Here is an 18,014-nt window from a genome sequence, read left to right as displayed (position 1 = left end):
GTTAAAAACATCCACTCTTTGTAACTAGGGCATGATTGCTCAGTCAGATCCTGAAGGAGATACAAGTCAATACTGGGTGCATCATTGAGGATCATCTCCCAGCATGACATGTGAGATCACTGTGCAGTTACAACCATCCTCATTAATTCTTATTGAAGAAAACCTAAGACACTTTAAAAGATATTTTTACAATCTAGTTTTCTTGGAGGTGATACATGCAGTCAGTTCTCTCTGTATAAAGGGAAGATACTTGGTGGGAGATGTGCAGCAGCTTTTCTAGAATGACCTGTTAGCGTGTAGTATTTAAATTCATTCTCATCCTGGCTGGAATGTCATGTGTTTCTTACTTTTCTCCAGCGAGTTGGTGCCAGCAGCTTGCTCTCTTCAACCTTGATGTCTCTTCCATGGAACTGTGCTGTTGGAATGGAAAAGGTTGTGTTAAGTTTGACTGAGGGGGCATGAGAGAATGGGGTAATGAGAAAGTGATAATGCTTCGTTGACACTATGCCTGGTGCTGAAAGAATGGGCAATAGTAGAGCTTTGCTCATATACAGCTTTGTAGGGACCCTGTAATTCTGCTGCAACTGAGTTCATTTTGTTGAAGGGCCATTATGGAAGAACAAGAGTGAAAAGATTAAATGGTAATAGATTGTAAGGGATGTATAATTGAGCAGTTATGGGTGTATATCTTACACCCTGTCAGCCTCAAAATAAACAGGCTGGAGATTCACTGACCTGTTGCGTAGCAACCAGGAGGAAGCACAGAACCAAATCTCTGGGTGCTGTGATTTGTAAACCTTCACAGAGGTTTACACAAAGTCCAAGGCCTTTGCCCATCTGTTAGAAATGTTCAGAAGCTGAAGGATAAAAGTGGCACATTCCATGAAATCTAACACTTAACAGCCATTTTATTTATAGATAAATAGACAGATGCAGTGTAAAAAGCTAACTGTTTGCCTCAAGGTTATGTAGGAAAAAATATTTAGTCCATCAAATTTTGCTTGGTGTTTCCCTGAATCCATCACACAGGAGATTAGTTAAAATACTGCAAATGCTAAGTTTTTGCAGCTGCAAATATTTGCCCATTGTTGTGATCTTGTAAACACTGATATGCCTGTTTAGCCAAAGTATTTATGTTATTCAACTGAAGTCAAGTACAAGTTCTGATGCATGATGTAAAGAGGTATGCAAATGTTGACTTAAAAATTGCTGTCAAGAAAATGATTCTAGCCCCTCTTGTCCATTTGAAGTATGTTTCAAACATTATTTTCAAAGGAATACCATGGATTAGAATGCATTTCTGCTAGGGTAGCGGCTCCCTCTGGTTTCTTGCAGACCAAAGATGTTTATCTGCTCTGTACAATTTAATATTTCGCATGCATGTTCCACACTCTTACAAGTCATGGGTAGATCTCATGGGAATTTTTTCTATTGAAAAATGTATAATATCCCTAACTGTTGGAAATGTGTTAGTTTGTACAAAATAGAGGCAAATATGGTACATAATAGAAATGAATCATTTTTTTTTCCAGTAGAGAGTTCCATATGTAACCATTTCAATAGTAATACTACTCTCACTCTCCACACCCATTCTTTAAAATAAAAAATCACTGATTAATGTATTTTATTATGCAACTTCCTTTGCCTTTCAAACTAAAGACATTTTGCAGTTTTGGGCTCAAGAGTAACTGGCTTTTTGTGAAGTGACATGAATAATACATGTACATCTACAAGTACTAGATGCTGCCTATTTATTTTAGAAAAGTATCTTAATGAATCAATTATTTATAATTAGTTCTATGGGATGACTAATGCCATATGTAACAGTATTTAATGAACCCCTTTGGTAATTGCAATGGAAATGATAATGAAAAGGACAACATAGGAAGTCACAAACCGGGAAAGACTTTGAGGCTTATGAAGTGGTGCATGCAGTTCTACTCTGGTGCAGCCTACTGAATGAAGAGCATGTAAAAATCCCTCGAACACCAACAAGAAATAAAATTAGTAGGTTTTTTAATCTCCTACCAGATTTGGAAACAGGTTTCTTTTTAGATGAGCCATGTGATAGCATACAGGCAAGATGCTATTCTAGGCAATATTAAGAACAGGCTTTAAGAGGAGGGAGATGTTATATCTTCTTTTTCTGCTTATAAAAAGTGTGCACTGTAATAATTTTGTCTTTATTTTTATTTTATCATACATTTATTCCTTTATTTTATTCATCATACATCATACACTTTATGCTCATTTTCTCTTATATTTAGTCCAAGCTACATACATGTGTTGCCACTCTTTGTACCTCTGTAACTCTGTGGTCTGGGAAGTACCAATTTATTAGTTCTGCAATTGTGTTAGAGTAAATCTTTTTAGATTCCTGTGACTGTTTCTGCTGTTAAGTCCTCACATAAATGGTTGGAAAAAATATCTGCTCAAATATCGTGATACTGATCATCGATCAGACCTCGTAGCTTATTATAAAACTGTAGTAAGTCTATTGACTTGTACCTGTAAAAGCACTTGCATGGCTTTTAGTCCAGTCAAGAGGAAAATGCTGTTGTTTGCATCTTCCATGCTTGTGTGCTTACCACTGCCACTAATGAAATGGTTGTGGGATGTTACTACCTGCGTGATAAGCTTAGTGGAGTAGTTCTGCGTATGTTCTGTACAGCAAAGAAGTTTGTGCAAACACCGTAATTATATTAAAATTAATCCAAATGGTCTTTCAAAGATCTTCTTTCATACATTGAAAAGCTAGAAGGAACCACTGGGAGCATATTAAGGACAGGATTCTTGTCACCCAGTCTGAGACATTTACAATGGAGATTTCTAGAACTTAACTGGCCTTACTGTTTCCCTCTGACCAATGTCTTTTCCCAGGCTGGAGAAGATTAGGTCGTACATAAGCCTTGGGCAGTCATTCTGCACCAAAGACAATGTTAAAAGTTCATCTTCTTTACTGTTAAGCTTTACCTCTCTTGCTGTGGCATGCCTTTTGGCACTCAATGGCAGTTATTAGAAATTTGTTCCCAGTAATGAATATAAAGTGTTAACTCCACGGTTAATGCCATCTCGAGTGACGAGTATGCTTGCTACATTGCTCACTACTCACTTGCTGGCATCTGAGAAAGGTGGTTACATATCCTTGGTGTTCAAGTTATGCTAAAATTGTAAATAACTAGTTTGAAGGTTGGTAAGCTGTTCAGGGGAATAAGGCACGGCTGTAATATATTCCAGATGAAAGTAACTTGAGATTAATTTTTTTCTATAACTCAGCTCTGGCGACGTTCTTTGAAGGAAATTTAATGCGTCATCTCTGTTGTATGTAAGATCTGTTTTGTTAAAAATAGGGCAAAGTTATAATAGGATTTGATCACCCTGACTGCAGCATTCTAAAGAAGGGGCCAGGTAGTAAACCACTGATGCTCAAATAATGGAAAAAGCTAGTTAGCTTCCCTGACATTAAGGGAACGAATTTTTAGAAAGCCCGTTCATTGATATCTGACAAACAGCTTGAAAGGGATGTCAAACCCTCAGGGTTTCTGTCATGAGCTTTAAAACGCATTTGCATATTTTTTGCATAGAAACAGGAGCTCGCTTTTTGTTGCCAAACTGCAGAACTAAAAGGATGCAAAACCTCTATCTAGTCCAAAGGGCTCTGAGGGGAAACTTCATAATCAGAATTCAAATGTGTGCAACAGATTAGGAAAATGACTTCAAATGGGATTTCAGTCATATTTCTGAGAGACCCACAAATCCTGAGCAGATTGGTAGGCAAAATACTACCTGCTCTGCCATTAAAAAGCTTGTTTTCTTCTCTGGGTATTTATCATGCAAAAAATAGCTCACTGACGTCAACTGATCACACAGATTAATGTTCAAGGTGCTACTGCTTAGTTTTCTTGACATTAAATGCAATTTTTCTCATGTTTTTGATTTCTGTTTCTCAAATTGAAAACAATAGCATCATGAACAGGACCAGAGTGATGAAGGAATAAAGAAATAACAGTCCTCCACATACAGCCAGTGCAACTAGTGGTGCAATTTGTTAGCAGTTTGATGTCCCTCCTAGTTACACCATTCAGTGTGCGTTGTTGTGGATTGAACTGGGAGTCCCCAAGCCTTGAAAGGGCCATGGGGTATCTTGCCAGGATGGGCAGCTCCACTGAAGTGTGTGCAGAATCTGTGATGGTGTGAGCTGCCCTGGTGTGATTCCTGCTGGTGGGCTCCAGCTGGGAGTTTGACTGGGAAATGTTAGCATCTGTGGTGTGGTCCACACACAGATACAGTTGTGCTGGCCCCTCTGACATCTATAATTCTGCTCATCTGCCTGCCATTTTCATTGAATGGCTTCTTCTTATAATTACGCATTTTATTTTTTTCATTCATTAAAGGAAAATGCTTGCAAAGACAACAAAGCTCTTGAGGCTGAGGTTGCATTTAATGTGCAGGTGACGTTGGCAATATCTTCCATATCATGGGCCTATTATGCTTTTATCATTTTGAGGAGGGAGCTGATGACTACTGCAGAATTAATGATGGGTGAAAGTGCCATATAATTTTTAGCATATAGATTTAATCTCCAGCTGTCCATCCACCCAGGCAGTAATATGAGTGGAGTTCTCATTACCTTTAACGGAGAGTTACCATTTAAATTTCCCATGCATCAAGCAAACAATAGACTTCCTTTGCATATACATGGCACTGCCATTGATCTGATTGATTCTGGGTTGCAGTGATGGATGTGGTCAGTGATGTGTGAATTAATAGGAAAGGCACAGTTAAGTCTTCTCGTGAATGTCCATTTCAGTCAGGACTGTCTTTGAAGTAAAGGGCTAATAAGAAAATCAGTATTGATGCAGTTAGATGACAGCCCATAATGATGATGAGGTTAGAAAATAAATAAATTATCTGTGACTTAAGTTATGGATTTGTGCAACACTGTTAGGGTTTAAAAACTGTAGAAAAAGGTTGCTATCCTGTGTTCTTTAGAGATCTGTATGTGCTTCCTGCATGATGTTACCTTATATCTCTTTACCCTTGATTTTCATGGCTCACATAACAGCATGAGTTGAGAGATTTGAAACACAAAGTGTGTATGCGGCTTCATATCACTGTCCTAGAGAGAACCGTGTTTAAGATTAAATGGCAGGATGGTCTTTTAGTAGCTAAGAAGAAATGCTTTTGCCAAGTTTGTTTGATTGGAGTCATATCAGGAACGTTAGGCACATCTCCTGCCACTTGGAAAGATGATCTGGCAGAGTAATGTGATGCTTCATTAAAGAGAAGCTCAGGTTTGCTAGGTTGCCTGGTTTTGTGCCTTGTCTGCAGGCTTTTGGGGGGAATGGCCCAGGTTTCCCTGGAAGGGGTGGAGGAGGTTCCCATGCAGGATGGCCTGGTAGCTCGATGAGGGTGCTCCTCCAGCGCACCAGTGTCACCTGCGCATTAAATGCAACCTCAGCCCCAAGAGCTTTGTTGTCTTTGCAAGTGTCACACTTTAATGAAAGAAAATAATAAAACATGTAATTATAAGAAGAAGCCATTCAATGAAAATGTCCACTGATCCTGAGATGGAGCTGGTGGTCTGTGTGGGGCTGCGCCAGTGAGGCGGGAGGGGTGACGGCTGTTGCGTATAGAATTCTTACTTGCCTAAGATACATGGGGCTGTTTGGGGCAGATGTAGTTCTTGTACGTAAAACTGAAATCCATTTGTGGATCTGGGCCCTGCAGTCTGGCAGAGCTGCTGAAATAAAGGTTGTGAAACAAATATCCTGCTTTCTACAATGTCAGTGTAGTCCAAGAGCCAGCGTTTATATAGAAATAGATTTGTAGCAATGTTAGAAGCACTGTTTTTGATATAATTATATTTTTTAAGTAAATAGGAGAAACCTTTAATTATCTTTTCACCTTGGTTTCCATAATTTTGTTTTCAGCAGAGTCAAAATGTCAGACAAAAGTGATTTAAAAGCAGAACTTGAGCGCAAAAAGCAGCGTTTGGCTCAGATAAGAGAAGAAAAGAAACGGAAGGAAGAAGAAAGGAAGAAGAAAGAGGTAAATATACAAAAGCATCTTTTAGATAGCTCATGCTTGCAGAAGGGGCTTGCTGAGGTTTTGCCATCTCAGCATTTTATACCCCGAGGTACCCGTCATGTGGAATGAGATCCTCAAACCCACATCAGTCTAGCCTTAAAATCAACATGCTTATTTTTAGTTAAGAAAGTCGAGGTGAGGGATTTGCTTTAAAACCAAGGCACTGTCAGGTGACAACAGTTTAGACAACATGATGTGTATGTGTGTATAAAAGGAAAATTGGTTTGCCACAATGCTTTTTCTTGGGCTCTCCTTCAATGGAAAGGGAGTGGAGAGTGGGGAAAGACAGAAAGAGGGCTTACAGTTTTTTCAAGCCATTACAATCTAAATGTGTATTTTGAAGACTAGTTTGATTACTAGCTAAGGTAACAGATTTACAATTATTATTCTCCAGTAAAGTAAAACATAATTGCAATTGCATTTTCGTCTTCTGGCATGGGTGCATCTTTCAGTTCTGTTAAAGTTTGATTGACATATTACTGTATTTGTCCTTGACAATATGCATTAGGTTTTTCATTAAGGGATTTGTACTTTTTTATTCAGTCACTTAGTGGAATAGAGGTGAGAATTGACAGGGAGTGGATATTCATTTTCATGCAAAGTCAGAGAAGCATTAAGTGATTATGTTTCCTTTCCTTCAAATGTCAACACTTACCATAGTTTAAAGCACCTGTTATCCTTTACTAATAACTGGTTTCCTTTTTAACTGACACTTTAATATTGTACATTAATTTCATGGAATTACTGTGGAAATGTGATGTGATCCAAGAAATCAAGTGTTCCAATTTTGACTGTCTTTTAAATCTTTTTACATTGAAACCATTTTTGTGCAATTACCAATACATCCCCGAGTGAGGCTCCTAGAGTCACTAGAGGAGTCCCCTGTAAGCAGAACTTTACATGCTAACATTTCCAATGTTCATTACTAGCCTGTTAATTAATTAGAGGGAAGGAAGCCAAGATAATGGCTCAAGGAAGCTGTTAAGTCCTTTCCTTTGTCCCTTGCCTCTGATTTTATGCCTCGTGGTGATCTTTTGGTGGTTGAAACTTTCAGTTGATCCTGATAGCCAGATCCACCTTGGGACACACAGCTCGACTGTAGCATTTACAGTAGCACTGTAAATGGAAAAGAAAACCTCCCTGTGTGGAGGCTGAGTGGGACCAGTCAATTCTGAAGCAACTTCAGGATCCAAAGTACAGAGGCAGTTGCTGCCAGACATTCTCTGTAAGAACTATGCTGGGATTGCTGTACTTAAGCCATGATAACATTACAGACGTGACTGCTTGCATTTTGTTTTACTTGCATTACTGGTTTCTGCAATGGACTGCAAAGCGGCACATAGGTTCAGTTCCATCTTCTGCTCAAGAAAAAGGCTGCAAGCCTGGTTCTTCCAATGGAGCACTCTAACCACTAGGCTGACGTATTGGTGTGTTCCTTCCACCATACTAAACTGGGGAGTGATGAGCCAAATATAAGGGATTCTGGCTAATGCAGATGTTGCTCCTCCTGTTTCTGGGTCCCAGCAGACCAGAGTGTGAGGAGGCTGATGTGGGGAATCTCAAATGAGCTATAGGTATCTAAGCAAAGAGTGAAGGGTCTTGTGGACCATTAGTTTTGGCTGTTAGTGCCCAGGGCTGCCAAAATCCTGTATTGGACACATCAGTCCTTTCTTTTGCTCCTGTTAGATGTTGACGTTTATGACAAAGTATTTTTATTGCCAACAAGTGCGTGGGACCAAATGTACACCCTTAAGCTACGCTACTGAAGTCCAATGAAATTTTATTTATTGATCCTTGAGTAAGTAGGAAGGGGCCATTTTTATTCAGGGTAGTGTTACTTGTTATTCTAGGTCAGCTTTTACATTACCTGAACAAGTTGCATCTGATGAGTGAGAGGCAGATGATGTCCATTAGTGTACTGTAAAAATCCTTGCAAATATACTTGCAAAGATCAGTTTTCCCATGCATTCAGGGAAAAATATTGCTACTGAAAAGTGGAGTGTAAATTATCTAAGTTATAAATTACTGAAACACAACTACGTGAATTTCAAAGTGTATCTAAGCAGTGGTGCATGTAAATATTTTCCACACAGTTAATTGCTAGAGTTGATGAAACCTTTTTGTTTTGTTTTAACTCAGGCTGATCTACAGCAAAAGAAGGAGCCAGCTCAGGAAGATTCAGACCTAGACCGCAAAAGAAGAGAGACAGAAGCTTTGTTACAGAGCATTGGTATATCCCCAGAACCACCTCTAGGTATTTGAGAGAAGCACACTGTAAAGCATTCAGCTCTGCCACAATGAATGCATTCTTTCTACTAAAGCATGCTTGGCTTTTTGATTTTTGGCTGTATTAGTGAAGTGAACTCTTCTGTTCGAATGCCTGCCATACTATTCACATATACCAGTTCATGGCATTTTCAGTACTTGTCATTGCCAAAAACATCTGTTTCATTTCATCAGTAAATTTTTGTGAATGTAATGCAGGTTGGTTTTGCATACCAGCAGTGATTTCTTTTCTGATGGACTGTTTTATCTTCTCTCACATCTATCTGATGACCCACAAATAATATTATAAATTCTGTTTTTCATTAGCCCTAAGTTTTGTTTCAAAAATTCAGATTAAGCGTTTGCTGAGGAAGGAGGAGCGTAGTCATGTGGGAACTCTCATTGATTTTCTTTTACGATCAAGCAAAACTGGAGAAGGGAAATAAAAAGACAAATCACAACTAGCAAAAAGCCTATAATCAGATCATTACTGTAGATTTTAGATCTGGTTTCATGTGCTCAACCTCTTTTTTGGTTTTGATTTTTCAGTTCTAGAATCTGAAGTCCTCAGATTAAAAATACATGTGGCAAAGTTTATAGTATCTGAATATTGGTTACGTTGATTAAGTTCTCTCTCACTTATTGGGTGGCCCTAAAGTGAGAAATTTCCTTCCTTCCTTCCTAGTTATGATATAATGACTGAAGCTTTTAAATACCACTCCTCAGAATAATAGTCTGACAAGTAATGGTTAGGTTATTTTATGTATCATAAAATATGTTTTGTAAATTATATCATAATGTTATTAAATCAGATACATTTTAATGTTCTAGCATTTAAATACTTGTTTTTATCTAGAAATGATGATATATTTTATTATCATACTATTAACTAAACACATATATTCGGGTTGCACAATATCAATTCTTAGTTACTTATTTTGTGTTTGATGTTATCAAAAGAAGATAAAAATTCACATATGAGATGATTTATCTTAGTTAAACAATAGTATTTTGTCCTCTTTCATTCCCTGTATATACACTCACAATTAATATATGAAGGAGACTTTAATTCTGCCTTCACATACACATATGATACCCAGATCTCACTGTGAATATGGAATACATAAAGAACCACGACATACCTGTAACCTGCCAAAGGCCTGTCATGAAGATGAATTCACTTTTCATGCTGCAGTCATTTCTGTGACAGTTTCTAGTGAGAATCTGCATGAAATGTTTGACCACATGGAAAATCCAAGTCTCTTGACAGGTCTGTCATTATACATTATAGAGCGTAACAAAATAGTTTAAAGTTTTACTCTGCTAAATCTATAAAAGGAAATGCAAGGAAATGATTTAAACCAAATGGGAAACGTTGCTCTTGCACCAAAACTCCTTTTTGTGTTTTATTCAATGGGGCTTCTTTGAAGAGTACTTGCATTAAATCTTGACTGGAGCCATCTCTGCATTTTAAATATTTTTGAGAAGCCATTTTAAAAGAAATCAGGATTTTTTTACTTTGTAATTTATTATTTCCTTGCTGAAGAGCTTTAACTCAGGCTGACCTTGAGCTATGAACTTCCTTTCCTGTTTCAGGAAACAAAACTGCCTTTGCATGAAATACGCTTCAAAAGCCCTGGCAAGCCAAGCAGTCAATCATGTTTAGAACTTGGGCAAATAGCATCTGAACCAAGGGAAATTTTTCCTTGAGTGTTGAAATCATGTCCCACCCAAAACTGAAACTTTATATGACCTAAATTACTTAAGAAAACATGATCAGTGAGCAAACTAATATGTATTCTCACCATCTTTGGGAAATGATTTTAACTTAGCTGGATTTCCTTATTTAGCTTTTATTTTTGATGTTATATCCACACTGCAGCCATAAACCATATCTAATGGACACTGGCTTTTGATTAAAATTCAGATTTTGAAAAGTATGCTTGCTCTATTGCCTACTTAACTTTACCAGAAGAGTTCACTTAGTTTTTTGACAAGACAAGCCCCTGATATTTCTTCATACTTCTAAAATCTTTTGCAAGTCAACTTTAAGCTATACCCAATAAAATAATTACTAATTTATTTCCACAGATATCTCCTCCACTGATTAGCTGTAGATTCCCATTGGGCTTTCAGTCCTGTCTAAATTCATGTCAGTTTTAACACTTAAAAAAGACTTAAAATTCACTTGACTCTCTTCCTTTTCTTTTTCTTTCCTTCCTTATTTGCTTTCACCATTTCAAACTCTCCTACTCATTCATCCACTATCATTTTGGTCCATTGGTTTTGATTTGTCTGACACTGCTCTTCATCAGTGCAGTCGCTGCATGTGTTAACATGGGATACCTGTTATTTTCATTATTTAGTCCCAACCCCTATGTCTCCCTCTTCGAAATCAGTGAGCACACCCAGTGATGCAGGCAGCCAGGACTCAGGAGATCTGGGACCTCTAGGCAGGTAAGACACAGAGTCGATGGTGGCATTGAATAAATGTGTTTTTTTTCACGTTGCTCTTTCCCATTTTTACCTTTGCCTCTGTAAATGAGAAGATGCCATACCTAATGTGTGCCTTTGTTTCTGCATTATCCACCATGTGTTACCATCCAGTAAGACCAGTCTCAGGTGTGAGGTAAATAAATGCATGCAGCAAGCGGCTCTTAAGCTACGAGCCGCATACCTCATATTGGAAGCAAGAGCTGAATTTATACTTCTAGAACGGCCCACAGAAAGCTATTAATTCTGTGTGGATATGGGCTAAAAACGGAGGGAAGTGCTGAGTGGTAGAACCTGTTATTCATGTGCATTATCTTTGTTCACATAACCAGTCCCCTTTGAAGTCCTCCCAGGTCTAAGCTACCAGGCTACCACAGGTTCTTGCGTGGCTGCTCATCGCAGTATGTGTCATGGGTATTGGCAGGGAAGAGCTTGTAGAGAAACAGGCTGACACGCCGTGGGACCCGCTGGAAATTCTGCCTTGGAGACTGTGGGAGTCAGAGTTTTGTGCAGAATGGGAGGGAAGCAGCTCTTCTTCTTGGAAAGGAGTGGTGGGGTGTGTATAAGGGATGGGCACAAGGGCAACCTTCTTGTCTTTGTTCACGTGGCTGAAATAGGAAATGCAAGCGGCAATCACTGAATAACTGCTACTCTGGAGTAGCAGTTTTCCTGGAAAAGGAGGGAGGATGCTGCTGGTAAAGGAGCATATGTTCAAGTAAGAAGAGGTCCAAGCAACTATACTGTATATTTTGAGAAATCTAAAACATTGGTCCCAGTAGCTCTTTCTATATCAAACTAATTCAACGTAAAGCTGAGTTGTCAGCTCATCCGAATCTGTGAGCCAAGACTCTGCTAATCACTTGAAAACACAGTGATTGCTCTCTGCAATTAACAGTTGTCAAAGGTAGACACTGTACCTCTACAGACATCAACACTAATGTCACCATGCTTCAGGTCACCAGATTTCATACGACACTGGCCTTCTGCTTAGAAAAATCATGCTTCTGTAAGGTGAAATTATATTGTGTCCCCGTTCAGGCAGATGCAGTGACTGTGCGTTGTGATGTGGAGGTTGCACAGCTGCTGCTGAAATCCGCTCCACCCTTCTCCCAGGTCTACCCTCTATAAGAAATGGAGGGTGTTAAATAGGAAAGCCCTTGCCTGTAAGATATGGCAGTTCAAAACACAGAAAATAGTATAATGCTTCATTCGTAAATAAATGCAGCAGACTTTAGCAAATCAATGTACTTGCAGCAGAACAAATTTTTTTTTAAGCAAAGTACAGTCTGCTGTTCAGGATAAAGTTATTTCCCACAGTCCTACGTGCAGCCATGACAACACCGGCTGGAGACTTCTGAATTCCTGTTTTTCTTCTAAACCTTACTGGTGTAACTTTTTTACTATTAAAATAGTGAAATACCCTTGGAATAATTTATTTTACTGTGACCTACGCTAGCACTTTGAGTCTGTGTCAGCAATAAGCAAGGAGGGCAGGTGACCAGTGCCTTCACAGAGGAGAATGGTGCTTGTCCCCTTCTTCAAAGCTCACGATGTACTGCATTGTGGGTTTTCTTTTGGGATCAATTTTCTGGGTTGTTGTGGCTATACTAGGAATTCAGTGGCAATCCCAAGACCTTCCTGTGGTCCACCAGTTTGCTGGCCATCCTCTCTGGTATGGAAGGGGCTGTGTCGTGTGCCAGGAAGGCCGCTGGCAGGTGTTTGCCTGGAGTAATTGCTTTGTAGTAATGGAAATTTGATGATGTCTGGTCCAGGCCCTGGGGAATCTCTGTAATCTGTGGATAGTACTAGGTGGCAAATAGTCACTGAGTGCAAGTAGATGTGCTCAGTGTGTGGATGTGTGAACGAGTGCACTCAAGCATGTAGGTATGATAGTGCAGTCAAACCTGGAGAGCAAAATGTTGGTAGGCCTGTCATCACCGTGGTAAAAAGGATGAAACCACTTCCGCTCTTTTCTCTCTGAGAAATACCTAAACCATCTTTCTGACTTATTTTGACTACTGCATATATGAATGCCTGTATATCTGTATGAGGAAGGTTATTCTGCTTCATTTTAACCTATCCTTCCATTTTGCTCTCTATGATAGAGAGAACACTTTTGCTGAATCCCTTCTCATGCCATCTTGCTTGTAACATCCTCCCCTTTTCCCCATTCTGCTGCAAATTTGCTATACAATGGTAGACTGAGCACAGGCATTAGAGGAGAGCAGATTAGTTCCAAAGCTGCTAATGCCTCAATCTCAGAGATCAGGGCTTGGCTGTTGCTGCTGCTGACGCTGCTGCTGAAATAACAAGCTCGCGCAGGCTGGCAGAAATCCTGCATGCAGTCTGGTTATTCGTTGTTGAAGTGTCCTCCAGGGGAAGATATGGATATTAAAAAAAAAGCTGTGAAGTCATAGATTTTGGTTCAGTACAGGAGAGAGGCCCTGTTGAAAGCTTTGAAGAAAGCAAGAATTCTTTGTACATTGCCATTTGAGGCAGCAGTTTCTTGTGCAGAACTACGCTGGGTTATTTTGAGTTATTGGCACTTCTAGTAATTGTCAAACTTAATCTATTGGTCCCAATATCACCGAGTACATCTGAGGTATGTTTTGATTGGCAAGCATGTGATTTCTTACAGAATAGTGAACATAGTTTAGCCAGAAATGCAGGTTTCTAACATGTGCTTTTCAGGAGGACAACTCATAAATTGGTGGGAGTTTGGACAGTGGTAAGTAGTTGTTATCCTGGAACCACAGACATCACTGTACCTTACTTTACAAGATGAAAACTAACTGCTAACTTGATCACCAACTATAATAGTTATATGGGGAGCAAAAGGGCTCCAGCAGACGATGTACAACAGCAGCAAATTGTTTGGTATTGAAGTGGGACAAAAATAAACCAAGAAAAACTTTGTAAAATTGTAATGGTGAGATAAATCACTAAAGCTTTTTACTTAAAGACTCTATTGGATCTTTTATCACTGGACATTTCTCATTAAGGATAATGTGCCTGCTCAACAGACAAATAATAGGTCAAACAATAATTCATTCAGAAAAGTCATACATAATTTTTGTGGCACAGGAAGAAAAGATAAGTGGTCACAATGGTCCCTTTTGCCACACGATTTATAGACTAGTAGTGCTGTTATCCTGAGGGACCATTGTCCTTTATCTCCAGCACAATAGCTAGAGCAACATTGTCTTTTCCCTGATGCCGTTAAGCTTATTAAAAGAAGGTGTGGGGGAGATTGTGTAACATCACTAAATTATGGAACCTGCGTAGTCCAGGTTTTTATGTTTGTTTGTTTGTTTGTTTGGTGTTCTTTTGTTGTTGTTTGGTTGGTTTGTGTTTTGTGTGTTTGGCTGGTTTGTTTTCTGCTTGATCTTTAGTACCAGGTTGCTATTTCTCATAGCCTTTTCACTGGGGGTAATACTAGGCTTCCCAGTTTCCCCCCGAGCTGTGACAGCAACTGTAAGAATGAGCAGATGTTAGATGCATAATGGTACTAGAGACTACTGACAGTTATGTTTGAGTGCATTCACTTGGACAGAGAGCCAACTTTTGTTTTATTTTGTGGTCTTGGGGATCAATTCTGTGTAGGCAGAAATGCATTATACTTTGATTCTGGGAGATTTTACCATAACTGTGCACTTCAGAAACAGGTTGAATATGTGCTGCTCTTGGTTATCAGGCTGCTCTGAACAATCCATTAGAACCCTGTTGTTGCACAGCGAGCAACTTCTGTATCTCCATGTTGCTTTGCACACCCCACTCCACTTCTCTGATGGCAGTGTTGCTTGTGCTATGCAGAAAGGACAGGAAAATGACATCGCATCCAGAATGGATGCCTGACTCTAGACAGATAGGTTATTGGCTCACAGGGCTTTCTGTTATGATGTACTCAGACATGACTCATTTTTCACAAGGCAGTGCTGAAGGATCCCATGAAGATTCTCCTTGGAATACAGTATGTTGAGCTCTGTCAGGATAAGTATTTTGTTTAGGGACATTTATACCCAGTGTCTTGTTGCTGATGGTCAGCTTATGCAGACATGCATAACTCAAATGTAGATTTCAGCTAACTAGATTTGAGTAAATGTTTAGAAGAAAGGGGCTGAGTTAAAGCTTGTCCAGAGCTTTTGTGCTGTAGCATGGTGTGAAATACACATTTGCCTCTACTAGGTTATCAATATGGAGCTGCTTCATGATCACTATATACTTCTCAGCCCTCCATAGCAGGTAGCCTGAACTTTTGCTGCCTTAGGGTGCCAGAGAAGATGCTGTCATAGTACACCTGTCATAAAACAGTGCCTGTGGAGAGACATGTTTTACTACTCAACATACCTTAGACATTTCCTAAATGTCACCTCCTCAGCAGTCACAGCTGTGAACAGCATGTTTGTGTCACCTGGGATGGTACACAAGGACAAACCTGGTACAGTGCCTTGGAGCCAGGCAGAGCAATACCAGGTCTTGTGGGCTGAGCCAGCTCTCTGGAAAAGCCCTGGTGTCCTGTCACAGGCAGAGCCAGAGCACTTGGGTCAGTCCACGCTTTGCATGATGGCTCAACATAAGATAGCAGAAATACATCCATTCTGGAAGGATGTGCTCTTGTGGCTGGGTAGCTCTCGTGCTAATACTAGCCTGCATTGGCATTCATTCTTGGGTTACTCTCAGGATGTCCATGTGTTCATCCTGGTATATTGCACACCTGGAGGGTATTGCCCTTGTGGACCAAGGTGTGATTTATCTGTGTGGCCCATTTTTTCCCTGTATCCTTCACTGCTTCTGTGTATTCCCAGCAAGCTTTACTACCCTGCCGTGGTAGGCTTGCAGAGTAGCATCCCGCTTACTGTTGAGCTGGATTGTGTGAGTGTGTGTGCAGTAAAGTCTCATGTGCGCGGCACTTCCCTGTGTGCATTTTGTACTGGAACTTGAGAATCCCATTAGGCTGTGTATAAGGTTTCTCACCTTCCATCTGCTCAGTAAACTGCACCAGGCTCAGCTGTCTTGGATGTGTAAAGATTAATGGTTGCCTTTCTTTTTGCTACTACTTTTGCTACAGCTTCATCTGTGGTCTTCTGCTTTTGAACTTGCATATTTTGGTGCCCATACATTTAGATGCCTGATTATTTTGTGGCTGCCATAAAGACAAAGATGACAGGAACTATTCTTAGTCTTCTGATAGCTTATTTCAGAGAATGATTACTTCAATGTGGTGTCTTCTCTGCTGTAAAATGATGCACGGTGGATTATTTCATACTATTTATTTCACAGTCCATTGTTTTGAGTGGTTTTGTCTGGCTGCAGCTACTAATTCTATAGTTATTGTTCTTAGTTGGATTAGGGCACTACATAATACTTATTTTAAATGTTTCTTACCCTAGTTATGGTGTTGTTCCTTTGATGTCACAGTTTTTGAGATGTGTTTGCACTGAAATTGGTTATCTGCCTTCAGTGTGTGAAGTTTGCTTGCAGTAAAGCATGGTCAGTCCTTATTTAGATGAAGCTGTAAATATTTAATGAAAGTTCCAGTGAGAATGTTTGAGTGTAGCATTAGATAGCAAAGAAATGAAAAAATAAAGGGAAATCAGAGGTTTTGTAGCAGTAATGTGCCACTTTTTGTGACAGTAATGTGCTATAGAAGTTAGACTCTGGAATCCTGATTGCCTCATTATCACTGCAGTCTTTTATTTCTAGATGAAATGTGGTACATGAGCAATACTAGCAATAGAACAGTTGTCTGTAATGCTGGAGGACTTTTCTCTGAGGAGCAATATCACCTTTGGCTTTGGCTGTTGGCGTAATTGTTTGTCCGCTATGTCAGTCTGTCTTGCAGTTTATGTGACCTCTGAATGTGCTCCCAGTTGTACTCCAGAGAATATAGTAGCAGCTGTCACACTGGGTTGGATGTCCTCACTTGTAGGAAATCAAGAGCATGTCTTCTCTCTCATCCTCTTCTGAAGTTTGCTGACAATATTAGTCTGCATTCACATATGTTTTTATCAGATGTGATTCTGAGTTGCTTCCATCTACCATAGCCACTTAGAGCCATTAATATAAAAGCACATATAACATGTAAAAAGAAATACATTAGGATATGTTTTCTTTCACTGTACTGATGTCCACCCTCGGTTTGTATTGGCCTAATACAGGGAGAAACAGATGTAATTCCAGTCCTTTTTCTCTGCAGCATATTATTTACTCATTTTTCTATAGTTATTAGGTGTTCTGCTTTATAATGCTATAGCTAAGCAGAGACATGAGACTTATGTTAATGCTGCCTTGCTTCATGTCTGACATTCCAACACAAACAATTATTGTTTCTCAAATATGCAATCAAAAGGAAAAAGGTAGTTCTGGAGCATCTGGGCAGCAAGTGGGTCAGAGGATAACATTATTGTATTTACCCTTTTACAGTTTTTTATTTAATCTTGCTCACTCTCAGTCAAGACCAAAAAAAAAAAAAAAGAAAAAGGCATCTCAGTTAAGTGTGTTCTTACCATATGATATTTGCTGAAGTCTCACAAGTGTATCTAAATGTCACCAAAGTCTTTAGGTTGTGTGCTTTTTAGGTTTTTTGCCTGAAAAGTCAGACTTGGCAACTCAGCTTTTATTTTCACTGTTTTATTTTTAAACAGCTAGAATAGTAATATAACACATTGACAAGTTGAAGAAAGGGCATCAGAATGCCATTCACCCTTTTAAATGTATGCTTTGCTGTTCAATTAGACAGATAAAGGATGCAAAGGAAGAAGGTGGATCCTGGGCTCTCTATCATTTATACAGAAAGGAAGGTTTATTGTAGTAAATTGTCTTTTACAGTCCATGCAGTACATTTCGTATCTTGAGCTACAGAAGACATCCCTTGTAGACAGTAACAAAACCATGTTTCTACAAGTTCTGCTAAAAACACTGCTGACATAACCCTATCGCCTGGGGCTTAGCTATTTTATCATTAAGTAAATGTATTTGACAGGTTCTGTACAATAATGCTGTTTCATCACTGCCGCTCGGCTTTGCATCACCAGCATTTCATTGTGTTACTGCCCTCACAAATGAAAGGGATCCTTCTTCAAATGTGACCAGTACAAGTGAGCCTGCGTTGTATTGCCTCAGGAGCAGCAGCCATAGCTGTTATTAGTACCAGATTCTTTTTTTAT

The 18,014-nt window shown here is 39.4% G+C and overlaps 1 protein-coding gene across 6 annotated transcripts in view; it reads left to right on the top strand.

Moving 5' to 3' along the window:
• Positions 1-18,014, top strand: part of DYNC1I1 (dynein cytoplasmic 1 intermediate chain 1) — a 191,371-nt gene that overhangs the window by 10,054 nt on the left and 163,303 nt on the right. For 2 of the 6 annotated variants that reach the window (XM_082043899.1, XM_082043897.1), the window contains exons 2-4: positions 5,934-6,051; positions 8,230-8,344; positions 10,755-10,812. In XM_082043899.1, coding sequence (XP_081900025.1) covers positions 5,944-6,051; positions 8,230-8,344; positions 10,755-10,812 — 281 coding nt within the window. In that variant the 5' untranslated portion in view covers positions 5,934-5,943. Of the gene's footprint in view, positions 1-5,933; positions 6,052-8,229; positions 8,345-10,721; positions 10,813-18,014 lie in introns of all 6 variants that reach the window. The other 4 variants (XM_082043898.1, XM_082043895.1, XM_082043896.1 and 1 more) reach the window with 3 other exon arrangements.

The sequence above is a fragment of the Streptopelia decaocto genome, assembly GCF_964273445.1.
Source record: "Streptopelia decaocto genome assembly, chromosome: 2".
Lineage (NCBI taxonomy): Eukaryota > Metazoa > Chordata > Aves > Columbiformes > Columbidae > Streptopelia > Streptopelia decaocto.
The sequence above is the reverse complement of the archived record's forward strand: the minus strand, read 5'-3'. Positions and strand labels throughout refer to the sequence as shown.